Raw genomic sequence first — 22,782 nt, forward strand, 5'->3', positions numbered from 1 at the left:
CTGAGCAAGGAGAGCTGGGCTCCATCCATCTGCCTCCTGGAGTTGTGCAGGGCTGGGGAAATGGTGGCGTAGATGGGGCTTGGGGCAGACTCCTCTGTAGACGTGGTAGCAGTGGAGGTCATGCTGATTGTGTCCTTCTCAGGGTGACTAGGAGGGGGCGTGGGGTTTCGGGGGGCTACGAAGAAGAGGCCGGACTGAGAGGACTCGGAGGAAGGGCGCTTGGGCTTGTCTTTCCCTGCGTTCCTGTGCTGGGCAGCAGAGGGGTCCAGCATCTGAGGGGCTGAAGGAGGAGGAGGAGGCTTGAAGTTGGGCGGTTCATCTGGGAAGGAGGAGAGATCATCCTGCCAAAGCAAGAACAGAAGCCTTTAAGACACTGTCCTCAGCTGCAAGAACTTCCCCAGGCCCCACCTGCATCTGCCTTCTAACAGTGACCATGACAAAATGAGCTGATTTTCACAGAAACACCTCTCTGACCTTATTGGCAATAAGAATATAACTCACAAATGAGGACGACTTAGAGAATAAAGTACCCAACTTTTGCTCTGGTTTGCACAGACACTGCTCTTATTCAGACAGCCAGAATCCTGCTTCCTAACTGGTCTGATTAATTTGCTTCAGTGACATCCATGGCAGGTGACGTAGCAAAGAGCTACAGAAGCCAAGGCAAAACTTGGTATCATCAATTTGCCTCAGCTCCCATCTGAGGCACGGAAGCACCGTGTCTTACCAAGGAGATGTCCGGCAGGGTGTTGACACTGCTTTGGTGGCCGTCTGCACCTCCCTCCAATTCCGATGTGTTCTGATGAGGCAAAGAAGGAAGAGAAAACCTGGTCACAGCAGCAAGGAGCAGCCACTGCAGCGCCCAGCACGGCAGGGAACATGCAGAGGGATGCAGGGCACTGCCCAAACCCCCCCACGCAAGGCCAGTCTTTCACCCAAACCTTTCCTGGGAGGTTCCTGGGAGACTCACACATCATACGAGCAAAGCAGCTTGGTCAGGATACAGACTCTCCCAAGCTAAGGAGGGTGCTCAAAGGATGCCGAGAGCCTGACCTGCTGGGGTGATTTCTGCTGCAGCGGAGGAGAGTGCTCCTCTTCACCCAAATCTCAGCTCCGCCTGTTTAACTTGGAGGGAGGGGAGGAACCAGGCCAGAGAGCTGCAGGTTCAATACTTGGATCTTTCCCAGGTGAAGCACAATAGAAAAGTTTAAAACTTCCCTCCCTTGCAAACCAGAGCAGCTGGTGTCAGATACAAACAGGAGCTGCTGCCACTGCTTTCCCTTTATGAGTCAAAACGTCACTAGAAAACGTCACCACACAGCTCTGAACACACCACAGCTCCAGAAATCAAGGCAGCTATGGGAATCTGTCTGTCTGCGCAGGGCAGGTGTCAATCAGGACAGACACAAGGAGAGGAGGTGGGTACAGCAAGCAGAGCAAACGGGCACCCTGGCTAAGCACCAGCAGGGATGGCAAAATGGGGGGGGCTGCAGCGGAGGCTGGGTGTGGAGCTGTGCCCTGGAGAGCCATGCCTGGCCCTGGACAAGGCTGAGCCCAGCTGGTCCTGAGTCTAGCCCAGAGCCAGCCTGGGCTGGCTTTGTCCCCAGCAGGCACCAGGCACAGTCCTGGGGATGCTCTGCCGGTGGTGCACAGCCCCAGCTCCCCCTGGTTCCCCTGCAAGAGCAAACCCAGACTCAGCACCACCCTCCCACAGTTAGTCCTGATCTGGAGGGGTGCTGCTGCTGCTCGGAAAGGGTGTGCTTCGTTTGTGTCACGTGCACAGGGATGTTTGTTCACTTGTGCTGGAACAGGCAGGGTACAGTTTGTGTTTAACTGGGTGTTATTTATTGCAGGGTAAACAACCCAGGAGTTGAAATGCTGGTGCATCTGCATCTCCCCCAGCTGCTGGAAGCTGCTGCTGTGCCTTGTAAGACGTTAGCATCCCAAAATAGACATGGGAGACAATTAAGAGCATTAGAGAAGCATCAAAAACATTGATGGGAAGTGCTTTTATCTCTGGGGCTTCAGAAGGAACCCTGGAGAATGAGAACTAAAAGAAACTGTTCAGAGAGTGACAAGCAAAGTGTTAGCGTGGGAAACCACTCCTTCTGGTGAAGGTTTGGTCCATAATCAATTAATCCGATGTAAAGGCAGGTGGTTTTTGAAAGAGAAACATCCTCTACCCGTTCTTGGGTTACCGACAGTGCAGCCAAGCCAGGGCAGAAGAGTGATTTGGCCAAAACCCACGGCAGCAACAACAGAAAGGATGGGGTACAGCCAGACCTGACACAGCACAGGGCTGCGCAAGTCCAAGCCCTGATGGACAGGATGATACCCTAGGGCTGAGGATGGAGGAAGAGGCAGGCAGGGCTATTTCAGAAGTGACCTGCCTTCATATTGATTAAAATGATCATGAACTGCTCTGGGCTGTGCACGCACGAGCAACAGGATATGATTGAAGTGCCCACGAGCTCAAGTGCCATCACGCACCAAGGAGCAGAGATGCTCAGCCGGACAAAACGCAGCGCTGGGTACACTGCACCAAACTGCGCTGGTGTTCCTGCTGCAGAGCTCCCTCCTTTTGCCATCACTTCATCTAACGAGAAAGCTGCTCTGCAGAAAGCTGCCCAAGCATCACCCTCCCCCTGCACCAGCCCACCCCCAGATGCTGCCTGGAGCCTCTAATCCAGCCAAATGGCTGCGTGCACGAGGAAAGGAGCCAAGGTGGAGACGGTGGCATTTCGGCACCAGCCTGGCCACATCCGAGAGGACCTCAGCTGTGCTCCTAACCTGCTGCCTCTACCAGCCTCACCCTGCCTCCAAGAGCTCCCTGAGCTGTTGGCAAATGTGTGAGGAGCAGACCCCTGCGATATGACCGGGAGCAGCCTGCCATCAAACAGCCAGAGTTACATCGCTGCTAAAAAAGAAGAGTCTGCCCAACGCCCCCCTACAATCTGTCAGTGCCATCTCCCCCGGTCCTGCCACTGAACTCTGTGCCCATCACCATGACATCAAGCCCATCCCTGAGCACATCATGTGCCGTGTCCTGGCCCCAGCCTCACAGTCAGGACCAGTCTGCACCAAGACTGGAATCCTGCTAGCAAAGGGTGGGTGGGCACGTCCAGCTGCCCCCCACACCCTCCCTGCCAGCCCGGCGAGACCACCCTAATCCTGCTATCCCCGAACAGCCGGGACACTAACGCTGCTCATCTTCCTCAGGGTGCTTTTTTCTCCTCAAGTGGGCAAGCAGGAGATTTGCCTTTCCCCAAGCTTAGTACTTTGGGGGCAAAAGCAATTAAATTGGAATTGCTCTGGGCTATAAAATGGAATGGCTTTTAAACTGAGCACATTTGCTTTCAGGAATTGCCTATTTTAAGGCTGTGCTTTCCTGGATTTCCCTTGAAAGACCCACCGAAGCCATGTGCCACTGCTCTGAAAAATGAGTATTTATTGAGGAGGCTGCTCCCTCCTACCAATTCCCTGCTCCTCTACCCCATCTATTTTCTAGTTACAGAAATTGGAAGCCAGGCGAGGCCCTTCCAGCCCCTCTGCAGGGTGCAGCTGGAAAACCTCTGTCCTGCCTGTCTTGCACAGAGTCCATTCGCAGGGGCGATGGAGCTGGAGAGCATCCTTCAGACAGGCAGCCAGCTTCCATCCGCAGATTTAATGGTGGAGAAACTGCCACCTCCTTGGGGAATACAACCCAACCTTTAATTAACCTCACAGTTCCAAACGAGTCCCTTATTTTCCAGTTACTGCTAACGAGAGCTTTGCAGAGCTCCTCAGCCCGGCTCCCGCAGGGTTTGGATTCTGAACGATGGCACCAGTCTGAGAATAAGCCCAGCTTTCCTCCCCTCCCACCGCAGAGCGCATCCCCGGGGCTGGAGGAGCCCCAGAGCCCCCGGCCCTGCCCTGAGCACAGACCTCTCTGACTTCAGGGGTCCTGAGAGTGACACAATGACACCCATGCGGTGGCTTTACTCTGTCTCTCCCATCTCTGTCCTCGTTGCCTGAGGACCATGCCTGTCCCAGAGTTGGTCCGAGGACAGTGGGGAGCTGGAGCAGCTCTGTGACGGGGGACACAGGTGGGTTGGGAACAGGCAGGATGGTGCTGGACCCACGCCTGCCTTTGGCCAGGGTCATGCTCAGTCCCAACAGCACCGTTACAAGTATGAGTGGAGCCAGAGCCACACGGTTCACAGCTCCTGAGCTCAGGGCAGAGCCTCTGACTGTGGGCGGCTGTGTCCCTGGCATGGTGGGTGGCTCCTGGCAGTCACTGCCTGCTCTGTGCCTCAGTTTCCCTGTCTGTCACACAGCAGCAGTGCTCTTCTGGGACAAAACACAGATGTCCCTCTTGGCATGGGGAGCGCTGGTGGTCTCCTGCAGGTGCTGGTGGCCCTGACACTATGAGGCAGGGACCTGGAAGAGTTCCCTTGTTTCTCTGCTCTTGTTCTACTCTCCGACCCCTCCTGCACTGAACACAGATTTTTGCAGACCCAAGACTGCAAGGAAAATTCTCCCCCATCCCTGAGGACGTGTGATGGGATGTGACCAGCCTACTGGTATTTAGCCAGGGTGCCCATACAGCAAGACAGCAGCAGGGAGAGCAGGGAACAAGGCAGGATGGACAGTCTGGGGTCCAGCAGGCAGCAACACCGCTGGTCCTTCCAAAACCCCCGCCCTGAGCTGGCAGTGCCACTCAGGGCTCCAGTGCAAGCCGGAGACTGGTACCAGCTGGACTTGGTTCAAGGCTGAGCCCTGTCTCTGCACTGCAGCACCAAGGGCTGCAGCCAGGCTGGGGAATGGGACTCTGGAATGGCTCAGCAGAGCCACAGGAGGAAAAAGCAGAAATGTGCGAACCGAGGCGGCTGTTCACGCGGCTGGGTCGCATGCTGGCCCCTGGGCAGCCTGTACCCTGCCTCCCCCCCGATGCACATTCGCTCACACGCGTTCTCAACCCATCTGCTATGGCAACCGCAGCACTCGAGCTCCCGCCTCGCTGACAGCCCCTACCTCCATCAGGTCTATTAGCCACAAGAGCCGCTCCTGAGGTCGTGCGAGGGGAAAAGCAGATTAAAACAAGCACAAAAGCAAAAAAAAAACATAACATCAGGGAGGATGCGGAACAAATGAGCGAGACAAGCAAACCCCAGCACGACGCATCCCTCCTCCCCCAAACCTGCCCTGCAGGATCCTCATCCAGCTGCACCCCGTGAAGGCTGCAATGAGCCCCCACTGCGAGAGGTGCTGGGAGGGCAACTGCAGCGGGGGGTTAGGGCAGAGCAACCAGCTTGGAGCTCTGCCCCTCTTTGCTCTCTCCTGCTAGCTGAGATAAGCATCCATCCACCACGAGCCGGTGCTAACTGGGGTTGTTTAGAGAAGAGGAGGCTGAGGGGAGACCTTGTCACTCTACAACTACCTGAACGGAGGCTGTAGTGAGGTGGGTGCTGCCTCTTCTCTGAAGCAACAAGTGATGGGACAACAGGAAACAGCCTCAAGTTGCACCAGGGGAGGTTTAGGCTGGATATTAGAAAAAATTTCTTCACTGCAAGAGTGCTCAGGCATTGGAACAGGCTGCCCAGGGCAGTGGTGGAGTCACCATCCCTGGAGGGGTTCAAGAAACGTGTAGATGTGGTGCTTCGGGACATGGGTTAGTGGGTTGGGTGGGGTTGGGTTGATGGTTGGACTTGGTGATCCTTGAGGTCTTTTCCAACCTTAATGAGTCTATGATTCTTTGCTTGGCAGATGTTTTAGTAAACAGTGGTGGCAACCACCCCAAGTGTCAGTGCTCCCCCCACCCCAGGCAGAGCTCTCACACCCATGGGAAGAGATGCCACACGGCCAGGAAGGACCTACAGTGTGACCAAGGGACACAGGTTCTTGAAGGAAGCTCTTAAAAACAGGGTCCACTAGACGGTGCCCACTGGTTTCTCAGTGCCAGAAGAGCATCCTGGTCACCCTCCCTGACCTCTGGGCCATCGCTCGCACACCAGGCCAAGCAGCCACACTTGGCACGTGGTGTCACGGAGCAGGAAGGAGATCATGGCACACCCGGGCATGGGGACAGCACAGGAACGGGGTGTCATGCTCAGCGGACCTGGCAGACCTGGGTTAGCCCTCTGATGCTTCAGAAAGATTTTCCCAGCAGGTCTTCGGAGAGCAGCACAGAACTCACTTTGCTCATCCTGATCCGGAAAGGATCTCACTGCACAGAGCAGATGGCTTTCCTGTGGGTATTTGCGAAGTCAACGGGACAACAGCAGAGCTCTAATGCTCTGAAACTCTCCGGGGTCTCTTGGGAGGCTGGACCAAACTCCGTAGACACACACAGCCCCAAGGAAGCCCCCGCCTCTCCCCTGCTGCTGTGTTGCCCGAGCCCTCCGCAGCACAGCCCCGCTCGCCCCAGACATGGGCTGGTTTGCTTGTGTCAAACCAGCAGAAAGCCCATTGTCATCCCTTCTTTCATGAAGGTTTTAATTTCCAAGGTTGCTAATGCATTTATGATGAAAGACATTTTATGGCTAGAAAATTAATTTGGGGGCTGTGTGCCTGCACACTCTGAGGTGATTACAATGACTTAATTAGACGGTGCGTGCAATGAAGTCCTGGCACAGAGACGTGGGAGCACTGCTGCTTAATGCTGGGGAGTGGGCAGGGGCTGGGACAGGACGCTGCTGGCCTGGCCCCTGCAGTCCCGCTGGGATGGGGAACGGGCAGCCAGGGTCTGTAGGGAGGTGATTTAAAAGAGACAGCCAGAGCTGGTGAATAGCAGCAGGCACGGTGTGGCTGCGACAAGTTGCTGGGACTCCTGTGTGGGTGCAGCTCTCACTGCACCGTGGAGGTCCTGGAAGGCTCAGGGCTGCCTCCTTCATGGGGGACAAAGTGACACTTAGCACCGGGCTCATCCCCCATGCAGAGGACAGCAGCATCTCAGTCTCAGGGGCACAGAGACACGTCACAGCATCACCTTATTGCACCTACAAATCGTGCTATTGCACCCAGCCCACAAGGAAAAAAAAAAACCACTTTTGTGGAATCCATGGGGGGAGCAGACTGAACAGGGTTTCCTGTGGGGTGAGATGCCTTTAGAGCACCCCAGGGTCGTGAGTTTGTTGTAGGGCTGCCAGGAGCAGGTGTTGGAAGAAAAAAGAACAGTCAGGAGGGACTTACCCGGGCTGAACTGACGGTGGTGGCAGTGAAGTGGCTGCTGGAGGAAGAGACGGTGTCGCTGTAGGACATCATAGAGTAGGAGTCGGTGCCGACGCTGGGCCCCGAGGGCTGCCGAGCCTTCATGGACTCGATCTCTCTCTTCAGCACCAGGTTGTCGAAGCGGTCGAGGTCTTGCGGGGAGATCACCCCCCGCACCTCTGAAAGCAGTGAGAACTGGGCCAGGCAGACAGACAACCAAAGAGAGGTTGGAGCATGACCATCCTCCCGGGTGGTTGAACACTCATCCTCCCACACTGCCCAGCAGCGGTAACCAGACGTACAGGCAGGTAACGCACGAGGAGATTCAGTCCTAAACTTTACCAGAAGCTCCTCTGCCACTGAACGCCAGACTGTATCCCCCATCAGGTCCTAGATTTTGTTTTCATACCCTCACCCTTGACCCTGAGCAGACAACCTTGGAGGCACTGAGCCACGCTGTGACAATGGCTCTGCTTAACCCACCGGGTACAAGAAACCACCCCTGACTTTGGTGTGGGACTCACCTTAGCATGCGTGTTGAGCAGTTCGAAAAGTGCCATGACCAGAGCATCCACGGAGATGTTGCCTTCCTTATACTCATCCAGGTAGTACCCCATGGTCGCCCGCTCGTGTTCGTTCAGCAAGTGCCGTGCCTGTTCCTCCAGCATGACGCGGGTCTGGTTCACCATGCTGCTCAGCGTCACCTGGGAGCCGGCCAGGCCCCGGTAAAACACGGGCTGCAGGAGAAGACAGGAGATGGGCTTTGCCCTGGGATGCTGAGGAATCAGCTGCTGAAGGGAGGGCAGCTGGGAAGCACAGGCAGGACCAAGAACCGTCCCCTTGCCCTGGGCTCTGCCTGCGTTTCACACGGCTGCTCTCACTCAGCTCCCGGTGGCAAAGCTGGAAAGCAGGGCTGGAAGGGGGATGCTGAGAACGACAGTCACCCCCAAGGATTCACGGCACAGCCGCTCACTTAGTGTCACTACTTTGGGTAACTCCAGAGCCATGAGTTTATGTAGCAGCAGTTGAATAAATGAAACAGCTTCCCAGCTCTGTTCAGCACGGATGGATGCTGTCCCTTGACCAGCTATTGATTTAACAGCAGGTTAACAGGGGAATTGGGGCCATGAGAGAGAGGCAAGCTTCCCATCTTGTGTAAAAGGTACATTTGCCCCCACTGCATGCTCGAAGCAGACCCTGGTGAAGAAAGAGCCACTGGCAACTGAAGGAGTCCCAGGGAGAGACATGTCTGGCTGCAGACAAAAGGCTTTTTTTCCTGTGCTGACTGTGCCAGCGCTGCCAGGGAGCGGAACAGCAAGAAATCCCTCCCAAAGAAACGAGCTTTTCAGAGCCAGACAAGACCCTGACTATCCAGGGGACACTGAGGGGAGTTGAGGCTGGGGAGGGTGTTTCACCAGCAAACAGTGCAAAGCTCAGCGAGAGCTCTGGGAAACCTTGCTGCTTCGTTTCCATTTAAAAGGAATGCACTTTGCAAAGAGGTGTTCAGAGAAGACACACCGGCAGGAGAGCTGCAGTCCCAGCACTGGGTGAGTCCCTGAGGCTGCTGCAGCCCTGCCACCGGCTCTGCTTCAGCGGGGAAAGGTCCCGGGGGCTGTCAGGGCCCAGAGACAGCCACCACGGTCACCTCTGCAGGGTGGAGGGGGTCCCCATGGTCCTTGCCTGTGTGATCACTGCCCCTTGCCCATTAATGCCCATTAACTCCCTGGTGAGGAGGCACCAGATGTGCTGCAGAACTGACGCACAGAAGCACAGGAGGGGGGTATCCAGTGTCCCTGTTTGCAGAAACGCAGCTGGCAGCAACTGTAGCAACAGGACAAGTGGGAATGGTTTTAAACTAAAAGAGGAGAGGTTTGGACTAGATATAAGGAAGAAATATTTTATGCTTAGGGTGGTGAAACACTGTCCCAGGTTGCCCAGGGAGGTGGCAGATGCCCCATCCCTGGAAATGTTCAAGGTCAGGTTGGATGGGGCTCTGGGCAGCCTCATCTAGTGGGAGATGTCCCTGCTCATGGCTGGGGGTGGGACTGGATGACCTCCATGGTCCCTTCCAACCCAAACGATTCTGTGATTCTAAGATGAGGTGGGGAGGAGAAAGGCTAGAGCCAGTTAACCCCACTGGTCCTGATAAAACTAGCATCCCTTTTATAATCAGGAGCACAAAGCCCTCTCTCCTGTGGAAAATAAGAGACAGTAACAGGGATCTTTTCACAGGGCATCAGGAAGGTCTGACATCTCTTACCCTGGCTGTCGCCTCCGCAGCATGGTTGCCCACTGCCCTGCAAGGAGGGAGAAGATCAGTTACCACTGAGCGCCACGTGCCCATCGCTCATCACCTCAGGCCTGGCACGAGATCTGTTCTGTACTCTCCTCTCCTGCCTGTAAGCTAAAAGCTTCTGGCCCGAGAGAACAGGGAAGGGGCAGCAGCACGTTGTCCAGACCTGATCCACCTCGCAGCCTGGAGATGCTGTCCTCTAAGCACTGGATATGGGGCCACAAGCCCAAGCACTGGGGTTGCTCCCATCGCCAGGCTGCCCGCACACATTGCAGTGCATCAGGCTGCCTCCACTTCACACCCTGGGCTCCACACCCACCCGCGGGAGCTCTGGGTTGACAGACCGGCACCGCAAGCTCGTGCGGGGTGTACCAAGCACGTACCCTGCTGAGCTGACGAGGGTCTCTCCGATCTGCGAGCTGGCTATCCACCTGGTCTCGTCCACGGTGGTGCGGGCGTGGGGCAGCCTCCCGATGTCCTTCACCGTCATGATGAGGTGGCGGGAAGACTTGAGCAGCTTCACCGCCTCGTCGTGGGGGATGCTGAGGAAGCTCCTGCCGTTCACCTCCAGGATCTGGTCGCCTACCTGTGGGATCAGCACGGAGTGAGCCTGGCAGGCCCTGGGGGCTTTCCCGTTGGGAATATGCCTTCCTCTCCCACCAGGGAAGAGCTGCTCAGTCTAACCCACCACCAAACTAAGGACACAGCAACTGGAGGGACCAAGAAAGATGAGGGAGAGGGGCCAAGTGCTGGTGGCTGGAGACCAAGCGCTCAAGCTGACAGACAGTCAAGGACCAGGCTGTGGAGTCTGGAGGAGCCCATTTAGGATCCCAAGTCAGACCAGTCTGCCCAGTCTCCTCCATTAACTAGACCTGCCGACCCACTTGGTTAAAACAGCCCCCAGAGAACCCCACGACCTCCAGCCCCAGTCCCTGCTGCTGACCTGGGAGGGCCGGAGCCATCTGCAGAAGCCCCAACCCTCAGATCTCTGTGTGCAGCAGCGAGGGCTCCACTCCAGCGTCTCACTGCAGGATCTGAGACAGCTGGATTTCATCTCTCCTCTCCTCCCATTTCCTCCACAGCTGCTCCTGAGAGCTTTCATTTTGTGGCCAGGGCCTCTGCTGTCATCAGGAGCGTCCCTGGCAGCCTGGACACGTTCAGACAGCACTCATCTGGCACTCCCCCTCCATCCCAGCCCTCTTCCTCTTTGTTTCTAGGGCATTCAGTGCCACTCCTCCTCACTCTCGTATCACAATTCACCCCGTTTCTGATAAGCTGCCTCTTTGAAATTGCTCTTTCATATCTTTGCTTAACCATAGGCTTCTGTTCAGCTCTGTCACAACACAGCCTGCTTTTCTTCACGCTGCAAGGCGAGCGGAATGAGACACTCCTTTGAATAACTCACCTCCATCTTGGAGGAGAAGAGGAGAAAAGAGGGAGCAGGAAGAATTTCTAAGGCTAAAAAAAAAAATAACAGAAAGAGTTAATACAATCCTTTCAGCTCGGTCCATCTCATTCTGCTGCTGGGAAACCTGAGAGGACTGGGATGAATCCTCCAGACTCTTAACATCACTTACTCCCGTAAGAAGCCATGATTAACCACTGCCAAGCCTACATGGCGGGCTGAGACTCTGCTGTCACCCAGGTTTCCACCAGTGCTGCCCTGAACTCTGCTGGGGTGAGACAGTGGACACCCCGATACCACCAAAGCTCAGCTCAGCGTAGAGCACGAGAGAGCCAGCAACTGCTCCGGCAGGGAGGGGAAGCCAGCAGCTGATCTGGAAACCACAGCACAGCCCCTGCACTCGGGCATCGCCTCTGCTTTAGGCTATAGCCATGCTGAGCTCACCAGAGCACAGGACTGGGGCGTGCATCCGCTCCTCTCCAGACACAGCATTGCCAGCCAAGGTGGCAGAGGGCCAGGGGCTGTGGATGGAGGGCTGGCACACATAGGGGAAATCGCACACTCCCAATCCATTCCTGTGAGCCTGGGCTGCTCTGCCTGTGCCATTGGGATCATCGATCCAACAACCATAGAGGCTTCAAGGCTCACAGGACCCCTGCCAAGGCATCCACCACTCTCACTTTGTCTTCCCAGGACATTTCCTTTCCACTGGTGCATCCAGCGAAGGGCTGATGGGAACTGGGGCAGAGTGGCCACGGCCCTGTGTCAGATACAGTGCTGATAAAACCCGACCGTGGCTCCTCCAGGCATCCCCACAGGGACATCCTCAGCAGAGAGAGCACACGAATGGGGAAGAACAGACGGAGAGATCCTGCTGCTTGGGCCAGAAGCAGCTCAAGCTGTTTAAGGGATTACAGAGGCAGAGTTTCCACGTTCCAAGAGGCATGGCAGCTTCCCTCCCTGGCCACTGCAGGGCCATCGATGGTCAATATATGGAGACCTTTGGGCTCCTCTGGCCTTGCAAAAATGGATGAAGAGGGAGAGACGGCACAGGACTCCTCTGAGAAGCAATAAAGAGATGCACAGGAACAGGAGAACCTGTGTGTTATTGAACATCCAGGAGGTGGGGAAGAAAATCCTGAGCTGCCTGTAACAGCAGTGTGGGTGTGAGCCCAGGAGGGAGTCCAGATCTACCAGCAGCACTAAACTGTTGGGGTTAGTTCAGACTAGAGGTGTCAGAAAGGGCTGGTAAAGGTGCTTGGAAGAACGAGGCAAGACTTTGCAACTGCAGAGATGTGAATGATACCTCCTGAATGAACAGAGTGGACACAAGTGAAAGACAATTACCAACAGCCCATGGACCACTTTGCTCAGGGTGCAGCTGGGATTTCAGAACGATCAAGTAAGCCTGCAACAAAAACACGTGATGGGAAACCACAGTAAGAAACATATCAAGAATAGCTCAAACTAGTGTAATGGTGACATCCAAGTGAACATGTGCCCCTGTTGTGAGCGCATTCCCTGGGTACATCTCTGCCTGCCCAGCAAGGAGACGCAGAGGGAAAAGTTCTAGAGAAGGGAAACAAAAATGATTAGTGGCAGACGAAGGTGTCTGTGAAAGGACAGATCGAAAAGATTAGGTCTGTTAAATTTAGAGAGGAGATAATGTGTGGGGAGCTTGATGGAGCTCTATAAAATAATGCTGGTAATAATGAGAAGCCAGAGAAGTACTCGTGTTTACCCTTGCTCTTGATGAAAGGACAGAGGATGCTCAGCGAGGCTGGAAGGATGCTCCGAGTGGCATTGACAGGAGAAAAGAACCTGGAGCAAAAGCACCAGATGCAGCCTGGATGCAGCAGAGCTTGGTTCTGTGGTCAGCTCCATCGGTGACCTCAAGCAGAATTGCTTCATTCATCTGGGGACAGTTCCTTCCTCTGTGCCACGCAGAGGGGCTGGTGGATTGCAAGGGCTGTGGCAGCACAGGAGAGCCCAATCCCCACCACCACCACTGTCAGGGCCCCTGAGTTTTGTCCCCACGTGGTCAGCCAATGCCCTCTGCTTGCTGTCTTTATAACCACTGTTAACCAGGCAGCTGCACAGCGAAGAAGGCAAAAGAGATGATGTAGGTAAGAGAGAAACCCACAGTCCTACAGGCAGCCAAGAAGGGAGCCAACGCCTTCAAGCCAGGCTGATGCAAGCCTGCAGCTCCAAGGGAAGAGGGAGCAGGTGACAGATGTGTTGCAACAGCCACTGCAAAGCCCTGGTGTTGGCTCAGGCCAGATCCTGCTGCACCCTTTTTGCTTCGGCTCCAGTAAGATGCTCAAAGCAGCAGGTCCTGCAAACAGAGCTGCTCCTGGCTGGTCTTTGCCTCCTCTGACTTTCCCCGTGGAAGGACGAGGGACAGCACTGGGCACAGGTTGGTCTTGGCAGGTGACACCCAGGGGATGGTGGCCCTTTTGCAGCGGCTGGCTGGAGGGGAGAGAGCGCAGAGCAGGGCTGTGGCAGGTGGGATGCGGCAGGTGGGATGCTCACACCCACCCAAGCAGACTGCGGAGCAGAGAGCAGTGGCCAAAATCATACACTGGGGATGTGAAACTTCCCTGGTTTGAGAGAAAACAGAGTCTAGAGCCAATGTCACCTCTGCGACCCAGCTGCAGAAAGAGAGCCAGGGGCAGCCAGCTCCACCTGAGCTGATCCACAGAGACCAGGACACGGGAGGGAAGGAGCCCAAGGGAAGGCAAATGACACAAGTGACCGTGTTCCCAGTCATCGGACTCCACTGGTATCTCAGGTTCCCTTCAAGCTCTGTCAGCTTTAAACCAACAATCAGAAAATTGCTGACCACCAATGTAACAGGTAGGGGAAATTATGCAAGTGCCTGAACCGCCAAGAGAAACACACACTCGGGTGTAATAAGTGCCATCTCTCGGGTCTCTCTAATCCACGGGGCAATCCACTGGGGTGGATTTTGCTGCTCATGTAAGGAGCACCAGGCTCACTGCAGCACTGAAACAATGAAAATCCAAATTTGATTAGATAGCTTCATTGCAAGTATGAATCTTAAATACTTTTCCATATCAGGAATGAAACTTTTATGATTTTTTGTTTAAGACATTATACAGACTTAATAACCTTTCTCTACCTTCTCCCTTCAAGAGTGGACCAAAAGGAACCTGGCAAGCCCTTGCTGCAGCAGGGAGACCAAAGGGACCCTGGACAAGCTGCTTCGTCTGTCTGTCTGTCCTTCATTGCTGCCTCAGCATTTATTCAAAGTCTTTCATGGCTCTCTGGTCTCTTGTGCTCCATTAGTACAGTGCCCAGCACAAGACCACCCCTATCTGATGCTTCCAGAATACTAACACCGAGAACAACCAACCACAAAATACTTGGATAAGTTTGAGCACCTCGTGCAGGGGGAAAAAAAGACCTTGTGAAAATAATTGCTGGTGAAGGGCAGATAAGGGAATCATTGGACAGCCCAAATGCCTGCAAATCAGCCTATCTTGATGATAGACTCCTATTAGAGCTGGAAATTATTTTTTGTTAATTAACACAGATAATAATTTTTTTCCCCTAAGTCAAGGACAACTGGGAAGGTAATAAAGGACTGCAGAGATGCAAAAGAACCATCTATCAAAACAAAAGTTGACCCTGGCAAATTATTTGCTGTATGCACAGCTCCAAACGAGCACAGAATAAAAGCAGCAATAATAAGACCTGAAAAAGTTATAATAAAACACACAGAAAAAATATTGCCCTCGATATTTCAGGAGGAAGTTTTCAGCTGTGCTCAGCTAATGGTGGGTGGACACACCAGGACGTGCTGAGCGCCTAACCACTTCTGAAAATGGGATTATTCTCATTTCCTAGGGAAAAACCTACCCTGAAATGCAGGGGTTGAACACGACATGCAAAAGGTGATAGACCACGGACAAGAAGCAGAGATCAGAAATAACACACCTTGATGCTGGGCTTGGCTCCTGCTCTTTCTGGAGACAGAGAGAATAACATGGGAAAGGGAGGTGAGCCAAGAGAAACTTAATGGACTTAAGACAAGGATTTCTCAGCACCTAAAGTCTCTTAAAAATAATAAAAATCAGCTCTGGGAGAAATTCAGTCACACGGACAGAAAAAGAGGTGAGAGATTTTAAACATGAGTTAATGTTAAATGACACCAAATGGAGCTGGGAATAACAGAGCTAATAGGATGCCAAATGGTTTGGCACCAGCACTACTCGTATTTAATGCCACTAATGTGCTAGCAGAGAGGTTAAATTATATCGTGGATACCGCTAAAGGAGAAGGAGTCTCCCTGTAGCACAAATAATTACAAAAAGCAGACCTTAGGACATCAAAAACATGGGCAGGAAAAAGTGTGAAACGATTTGGAAACGGCCAAATTGCGCCTCGCAGAAGAATAAGGAGGTACTCAGCCTCCCCAGGAGGGAAACAGGTCGAGGCAGATGATCCCCATCCGACGAGGCCAAGGCAGCCTGCTGGAAGGATCAGAGAGGGATCTGGGAGCAAGGCAGGGGAGCGGCGGGTGCCAAGTGCTGTCTGGAAACACGTTCTTCTCCCCAAACACCTTGTGATACAAACACCAGGAACAAAGCAGACACAGGCTGGCAATGAAAGCCTACAAGGAGAGAAGATTGTCTCTTGGGGCAGGCAGCAGTTCTGGCATTGCTGTGGAGAGGTTTCTTGTGCTGTCCCAGGAGAGGAGCAATTCAAGCAACGCTTGTCCCCATAAAGGTGACATCGCCTGAAGGGCCACTCCACACCGCCTCCGGCGTACCGCAACCTCACACCTCCTCGTTGAATTTCTCACTATACAGCTTATTCCCCAGACTCTGAGGCATCCACAAGGCTCTTTTTTTTTTAATCTTCTCTTTTTCAGCTATCTTTGTCTATGCACAGACCTCAAAATACAAGCCAGTTGTCAAGAGGCATCTTCACGACTGCCACTGATGACGTCAAATCATTCACCTCTTCCTATTTACAGACTTTTTCTCTCCTTCTCTTGTATACGGATATAGAGGGATTGTGAGAGCCTCTTTTTACCCCAGCCTTTGTGCTGGGAACTCAATATTGAGCTGTTTGTTCGAAGAGAGCTACCTGAAATCTGCTATTTCTGATGTAAGACTCAAGGAAAGAAAAAAAAGATTGGCTTAAAAAAAAAAAATCTTGACAAAATACACCACCAGAAAAAAATGAACGAGGAAGAAATTGGGATGAGCTGAGCCATGAATGGCAGCAGAACAAGCTGAGCTCCTGTACAGCAGCATCGCTGTGAACATCACCAAGGAGGCAGGGAGGACAGACGGCGAAAGCAAACAAGCCTGGCTCACGTTCCTCCGTTGCAGTCCTCTGCTAACCTGCACTTTTTCAGTCTGACAACTTATACCGAGGCAGCATATTTTAAAACATGCCCAAAGAACGCATTGTCAGAAGTTTAACAAATGAATAAACATCAAGGCGGCCAAGGCCAAGCGTATGAATATTTAATTATTGACCGGCTGCAGCCATCCAGCCGGTGTTCTGCTGGCACCTGCAGAGCGCTCTGCCTCGGGGCCGCAGAGCCGCAGTCCCCAGCACCAGCACCAGCAGGGTTCATCTCCTCTGGGATCCACTCCCCAGGACCATAGCCCCTGTTTCTGTAGCAGGCAAAAGTCAGCTGAGCTTTCAGAACTGAAGAAATGTCTTTGGTTTTGACTGGCTTTCAACACCACGTTGTTGGTCCTTTAATCGAAATTTAAGAGAAATGCAAAACGTTATTAAAATATTCAAAAGTTTTGATTTGTGTCATGGGCACAAGAAGATTTTCCCTAAAATGAAAAGTCTGGCAGAATCAACTTCTAAGGAATTCTGGGAACAAATTCAGGGGCAGCAGCAAAACCCGCAGAAGTACCCACTGCCCGGGAAGGCAGCAGGAACCTGCCCATCGGCTCCAGCAAGGTTGGGTTGAGCCCACACTGAACAAACCCCCAAGTTTTCTATTTTAGAGAGCAATGAAATATCTGGAAATCACATTTCCCCATCAGTTCTTCCCTCCTCATAGTACCACATCCCTTCCACCACCACCCGGAGCAGCGCAGGGAGCGTGGGGATGCAATCTACCCCCCACCGTGCCCAAGAGCAGGACATAAAGGGCTTTTCTTTATCTCCAAACCTCCAAGCAGCCTCGATTTACGACCTGCAGCATACACAAATCAGGGCGGGCAGTGTCTGCGCGGATCTGAAATCACATAAAGCCTGACATTCAGAAAAGCATGGGCTTGCTGGCACGCACAAATCAGTTACTAGAAAACAGAACAGCAAGGAGGGAGACATAAAGAATCAATAAGCAGACGCTCCAGTGTGCAAACAATTGCCACGGAGCAGGGACCTTGTTGGCAGGGATGGAGAGCAGCACACATTGCTCCATGTGCTGCGACTGCAGTGTGTGGTTATTTTCACACCTTTCTGCCAGGTATGGAATGATCAACAACATGGTCAGAGGCTGGAGCAGCTCCTGTACGGGGACAGGCTGAGAGAGTTGGGGGTGTGCAGCCTGGAGAAGAGAAGGCTCCGGGGAGACCTTCCAGCAGCTTCCAGTGCTGAAAGGGGGCTCCAGGAGAGATGGGGGGGCTCTGGATCAGGGGGGGCAGGGACAGGACGAGGGGGGACAGGACAAAGATTTCTCACCAGGGCCTGCAGGGACAGGGCAAGGGGCAACGGTTTGAAACTGGAAGAGGGCAGGGTTGGGTTGGACATGGGGAAGGAATGTTTTCCTGTGCGGGTGGTGAGGTAGTGGCCCAGGTTGCCCAGAGAAGCTTTGGATGCCCCATCCCTAGTGGGAGGTGTCCCTGCCCATGGCAGGCGGTGGCACTGGGTGGGCTTTAAGTTCCCTTCCCACCCAAACCATTCTGTGACTCTAAATGAGAGGCGGAGGGACAATGCCGTGTTATGCTGCTGTGCCTTTCCCCGCGTGTGTGTGTTTGCAGTGTGACATTAGCTGTGCTGAGCTCACCGGCATGGGGACTGAACCAAGAAAAGCAGCAATGTTCCCTGTGCAGCGAAGAGAGGGATTTGGAGCAGTAGGGAAGCACTAAACATGAAACAAACAGAAAGAACCTTGGGAAAACAACGCAACTTCTGTTTCTTTTCCTGCTTTTCATCTTTCAGGCTTCTGGCGTTTATGAGACGGAGTCTGACACTCTGGCACAGGGTCTGCAGGCGCTGGGGACAAACAAATTTGCTTCAGATGGCAGGTCCCCTGACTCAGCAAAGTCACCGTGTGACAACCAGGGCAGCTCAAGCCAGTCCCGCTCTTTCCAGCTCTATTAGGCAGAAACAAATTGTCCTGTGCCTCTTAAAATCTCTGCCTTGAAATTCTAACATCCCAGAGCACCGTCCCTGCTGCCTCTCACCACGACCTTGTGCTAATGAACACGCACGCGTTGACGTCCCTGGGTGACGGCCGCGTGCCCTGGCCGGGTGGGCAGGCAGAACAGCACACGCCAGGAGTTATGGACACTCTGGGAGAGAAGGATGGTCTGCAGGGGGTTTCCAGCAGCAGCTCTCACGTCTTGCTGCCCTGAGAAACACTCAGCCGTCTCCCCAGGATGCTCCCACAGCTCCTCGTCCCTAGTGCCCAAGTGACCCTCCGATGTTACAGGGTCCAAAAGCCCATTTCCCTGCTAGGGACCTGGGAGAGATCAAGGCTCTGACCCACATCTCCAAGTTCAGCGTTTTCATTCTGTGTCAAAAAGAGTCAAACCTGCCGGCAGCAGACAGCTAGGTTCAGAAGTGGCTGCATTAGATGTCTCCCTCTTTCTCCTTTGTCTATAAAGGGAACCCAGTGACCTCAGTGCCTAGCTGGGTGGGCTAGACAAGCCAAAGGAATCTGAGGGACAGGATGGCATCTGTCCCAGCCCAAATCAGAGCCCTCTCCACCAAACCATCCACCCTCTTCATTCTACCAGCCTTGTCAGAGTAAAGAGACTTTATGGGGCCACTGGAGCAAAGCTGAAGGCTCAGCACTGAACAGTCCAGGATTGATAAAGGGAGAAATGTGTCACTTCATGATACAGAGAGGGGATCAGAGCAGATTACCCCTCGATGCTCAGCAGTCCAGCACCTTTTCCAGGGACTGAGAGGACGTTAGGGAGTTTAACATCCATCAGGTCTTGACTGACACAGATAATTGGGGAGAAGCTGTTTCAGAGCCCATGGGATTGCACTGGAGGAAGCAAAAAGGACACAATGCGCTTGCAGGGAGTTAGGTCATTTAGAGAGGAAAAACCACACCAGAAAAGAAACCCTGAGTGATGAAGTAAACTGCTACAGCCTGAAGAGTCTGAGTTTCAAACCTGCCCCATTCATGAACAGCACAGAGATACACCTGAAGTCCAGTGGCTCCTTTTTCAACTTATTTTACTAGTGAACACCCTAGAACATGTAAAATTTTAACCCCAAATGCCCCTTCCAGGAACATCTGAGGTCCCAAGATGTCCCATCCTGTTCTGAGAGCTGGTCCAGCAGGAAGGACGGCAGAGCTTGGAGGTGATGTGTGCACACACGTATAAGGTCAGATGAAAGAGATGTAGGATCTCGCGTTACAAGAGGTCCACAGCAAAACCGCAGCCAGCTCTGGACCAGTGCAGCCTCAGAAGGGCCCAGCCAGACCGCAGAGCATCCTGTAGGAACCTGTTTGACTGTGGAGGGAGCCTGATGTACCTGGAGGTCACACCAAGTTAGGCTGCTGGTAGATCAGCTCCACTCTAGCCCGGAGGGTGATCCTGCTGTCTCTACTTGTTAAGACACGATCCTTGGGAATGTCAACGTTGCAGGAGAAAACTAGCACGCACCTGCTCCCGCTGCAGCAAGCCTGGCCTCCTCCCAACGTGGCAGCTAAACACCTTCCCGGCAGGCAGGCTCCGAACACCTTGTGCTAGCTCCAAACATAATGGGTTTGGATGCGAGACACAGCAAGAGGGCACAGGACCCAGAGCTTTAATGGAAAACTCTTCCCTGCCAGCTCAGGGAGGTGAGAGCGACTTTCTTCACCTGCCAGCTCTGGGCTGTGCTCTCAGATACCTACACCAAAAACATCCCCAGGCTGTCTCAAGGGGGAAAAGTCAGGCGTGGGGGTGTGCTAAGGCAGAAGGCAAGTACAACCTACTCCAGAAGTTGTAAGGCTGCATTTCTCTATGCACAACAACCTTGCTCCCTCTAGTCTAGTGTCCAAAATGTCCACAGAACTTGCCCTGGAAAGTCGCGCCCAAAAACACAAGGCTCACCTCTCCATCGAGAGCCCTGCGTGCCCGGGGGCAGAGGGGTAGAACAGCAGCAGTGATGTGCCGATACGGCCCCGCAGCCACAGCCTGTGCAGCTCCACCCCAGCCCGCTCCAGGGTCACTCTCACCTTTAAACCAGTGCTCTCCGCTTCGGAGCCTTTATCCACGCCGGTGATGTAGATGCCCAGGGAATATTCAGCCCCTCCTCGAATCATGAGGCCCAGGGACTTCCCTTCGTTCAGGACCAGGTTCACCTGCAGAGGAGGAGGAACAGTCATTTACACGGTGTCTGGGCGCTGCAAAAAAGCAGCATCAGCTCCATGCTTCTGACAACACGCTGCTGCCTCCAGCTCTCCCACCAATACCCCAGCGAGCAGCAGACACCCTGGGACAGAGCCACTTCTGTAGGTGTCCCCAGCCAGCAGCAGCCCCAGATGGAGCTCTAAACCTGCGACATCCCCCCCCGCTGCAGCTGGCTCCTGCAGCAATGCAGAGGAGGGGGCAGAGCAGGTCTGGCTGCTCCTGGGGCTCCCCAGGCTTCTCCATCTCCCCTGGACTCAGGGCTGGCTGGGGCTCAAAGGATGCTTTGGAGATACAGGGGCTGCAGGGTGGGCAATGCCCCGTGCATCCCAGAGAGCAGCACAGGCATGGGGGGGGGACAGACTGGGCGATTCTACCAAGGGAGGATTTTCCAGTGAGGTGTGGAGAACATGCAACATCCATGATTTGGGTTTGTTTTGTCTTTCGCTGTTTTGCAATAATGTAGGAGGTCAAGCGGAGTGAGAGGGCAGATCATGGCATGGAAGTCTGGCTCTGCCAAAGGAAAAGTGGGAAGAAAAGAGATGATGGAATGACATCCAGGACCCAGGTGACAAATCCAGAAGTAAAGCACTGTTATATGAGGTTAATGCCTTAAGTGGAGGAAGTCATGTTATGCCAAGAGGGTTCTGGGTCTTGGGAAAGGAGACACAGCCTAGGCAAGGGCTGAGAGAGCATTCGGCAGCTGCAGCCCAGCTGAGGTGTCAGCCAGACACGGGACTGCCAGAGCTCTGCTGGACACTGCCCTTCTCTGGTCTGTTCTACAGAAACCCAGCCTCCGGTATCACCAACTGAAAACATCAACGAACAGAGTAAGCTACAGGTATCACTCCAGTTCATGGCAAACACCCTCGGGGAGCTGCTGTGAAGCTCTTCATTTGGGGCCGGGCTGCTCAGGGCCACTGCAGCTGCCCTGTCACCAGCCCCAGGTGTCACAGGACACACCGAGTGACAAAGCAGCACCAAAAGGATCCTTCTGTTCCTGTTCTACAGTCCTCAGGAACACAAGGAGGAAAATGAGCAAGCAAAGGGAGAGGTAGGACACAGGGGCAGCTGAACACAGGATAGCTGTACCCCTGCCCTGTCCCTCGCCCGACGGGGCAGCTCCCGGGGGACAGGGCGTGCGGTGGGGAACACGAGAAGCTCTGGAGGACCGAGAGGGTGCAGCTACATGAGGGGCAGCATGCGTGGCCTGGGAGGATTACAGCCATAAACCAGAGGAAAAGTTGATGGGCAGCAGTTTTCAGCTCTCTCCTTCTACAGGTGCATCTCTGGGGTAGGTACTCAGCTGAGAGAAACCCCCAAAGCACCAGGACACTGATGGAGCAGTGCCAGCCAGCATGGGCTGCGAATTTCCCCTCTGCCTGCCTGTGCACTGGGCAAACATGATTACCCAGAGATTAACCATATCCATCCTCAGTGGGAAACAGTCCTACTCGACTTCTCTGCCCTTCTTTCACATAGCAATGGCTGCAAGGGGATGCTCCAGGCACTCTCTTCCCCAGAGAGGGTACAGAGAATCACAGATCACAGGACGGTTTGGGTGGGAAGAGACCTTAGACCCCATCCAGTGCCACCCCCTGCCATGTGCAGGGACACCTCCCACTAGCCCAGGTTGCCCAAAGCCTCATCCAGCCTGGCCTTGAACCCCTCCAGGGATGGGGCATCCACAGCTTCTCTGGGCAACCTGGGAACAAGCAACACAACAAGTAACACAGTGGGGAAAGACCCCAGCGCAGCCCAGGCTGGCCCCCACCCCTCCACCAGCCCACCCATCACCCCTGCAGCACCCACCGCTCCGTGCAGATGGCAGCTTCGCAGGACACCCCACCCAGCCACCCGCCTGGGAATCCTCCGCACAGCCATGGGCCTTATTATCTCTAATTAATAATGCTAGGACTGATTTTTCCATCTGTCCTGCCCAGAACAGCTAGCACACACTGCACCAGACGGTCAGGATTTTCCACGAACCCCTGACAAGCTGAAGTCCCCGCAGCACCTGGGCAGTTGTTTTCCCCACCAAATGCTGGCTGCAGGGCTGATTTTGCAAGGCACACCAAAGCTATTGGCCAGTTTCCCATCTGCCTTCTTCCAGCCTCTCCTGCTCAGAGGGGCTGATGATATATGGACGTTCAGGTGAGCATTCAGAGGGAATGAGCAAGCCCGTGTTTAGCTCCCTTGAGGACTCTCAATTTAAAGTGGCCTTTGTTCACTCGCTGCACGACATTTGCTAAATGAATAACGCCAGGCTTTCTTGTTTTTGTCCCAAGTTTTAAGTCAATTCTAGAGAAAAGCAGACA

The 22,782-nt window shown here is 53.9% G+C and overlaps 1 protein-coding gene across 1 annotated transcript in view; it reads right to left on the bottom strand.

Moving 5' to 3' along the window:
• Positions 1-33: 33 nt before the first annotated feature.
• Positions 34-22,782, bottom strand: part of LOC104471360 (whirlin-like) — a gene marked incomplete at both ends in the record, with an annotated part of 32,495 nt that continues 9,746 nt past the window's right edge. Inside the window, 8 exons of the mRNA XM_010086684.1 lie at positions 34-341; positions 728-799; positions 5,014-5,046; positions 7,171-7,383; positions 7,713-7,925; positions 9,449-9,485; positions 9,865-10,067; positions 20,293-20,418. Coding sequence (XP_010084986.1) covers positions 34-341; positions 728-799; positions 5,014-5,046; positions 7,171-7,383; positions 7,713-7,925; positions 9,449-9,485; positions 9,865-10,067; positions 20,293-20,418 — 1,205 coding nt within the window. The remainder of the gene's footprint in view (positions 342-727; positions 800-5,013; positions 5,047-7,170; positions 7,384-7,712; positions 7,926-9,448; positions 9,486-9,864; positions 10,068-20,292; positions 20,419-22,782) is intronic.

This window comes from Pterocles gutturalis, unplaced genomic scaffold, assembly GCF_000699245.1.
Source record: "Pterocles gutturalis isolate BGI_N339 unplaced genomic scaffold, ASM69924v1 scaffold15346, whole genome shotgun sequence".
In the NCBI taxonomy this organism is placed as follows: Eukaryota; Metazoa; Chordata; class Aves; order Pterocliformes; family Pteroclidae; genus Pterocles; species Pterocles gutturalis.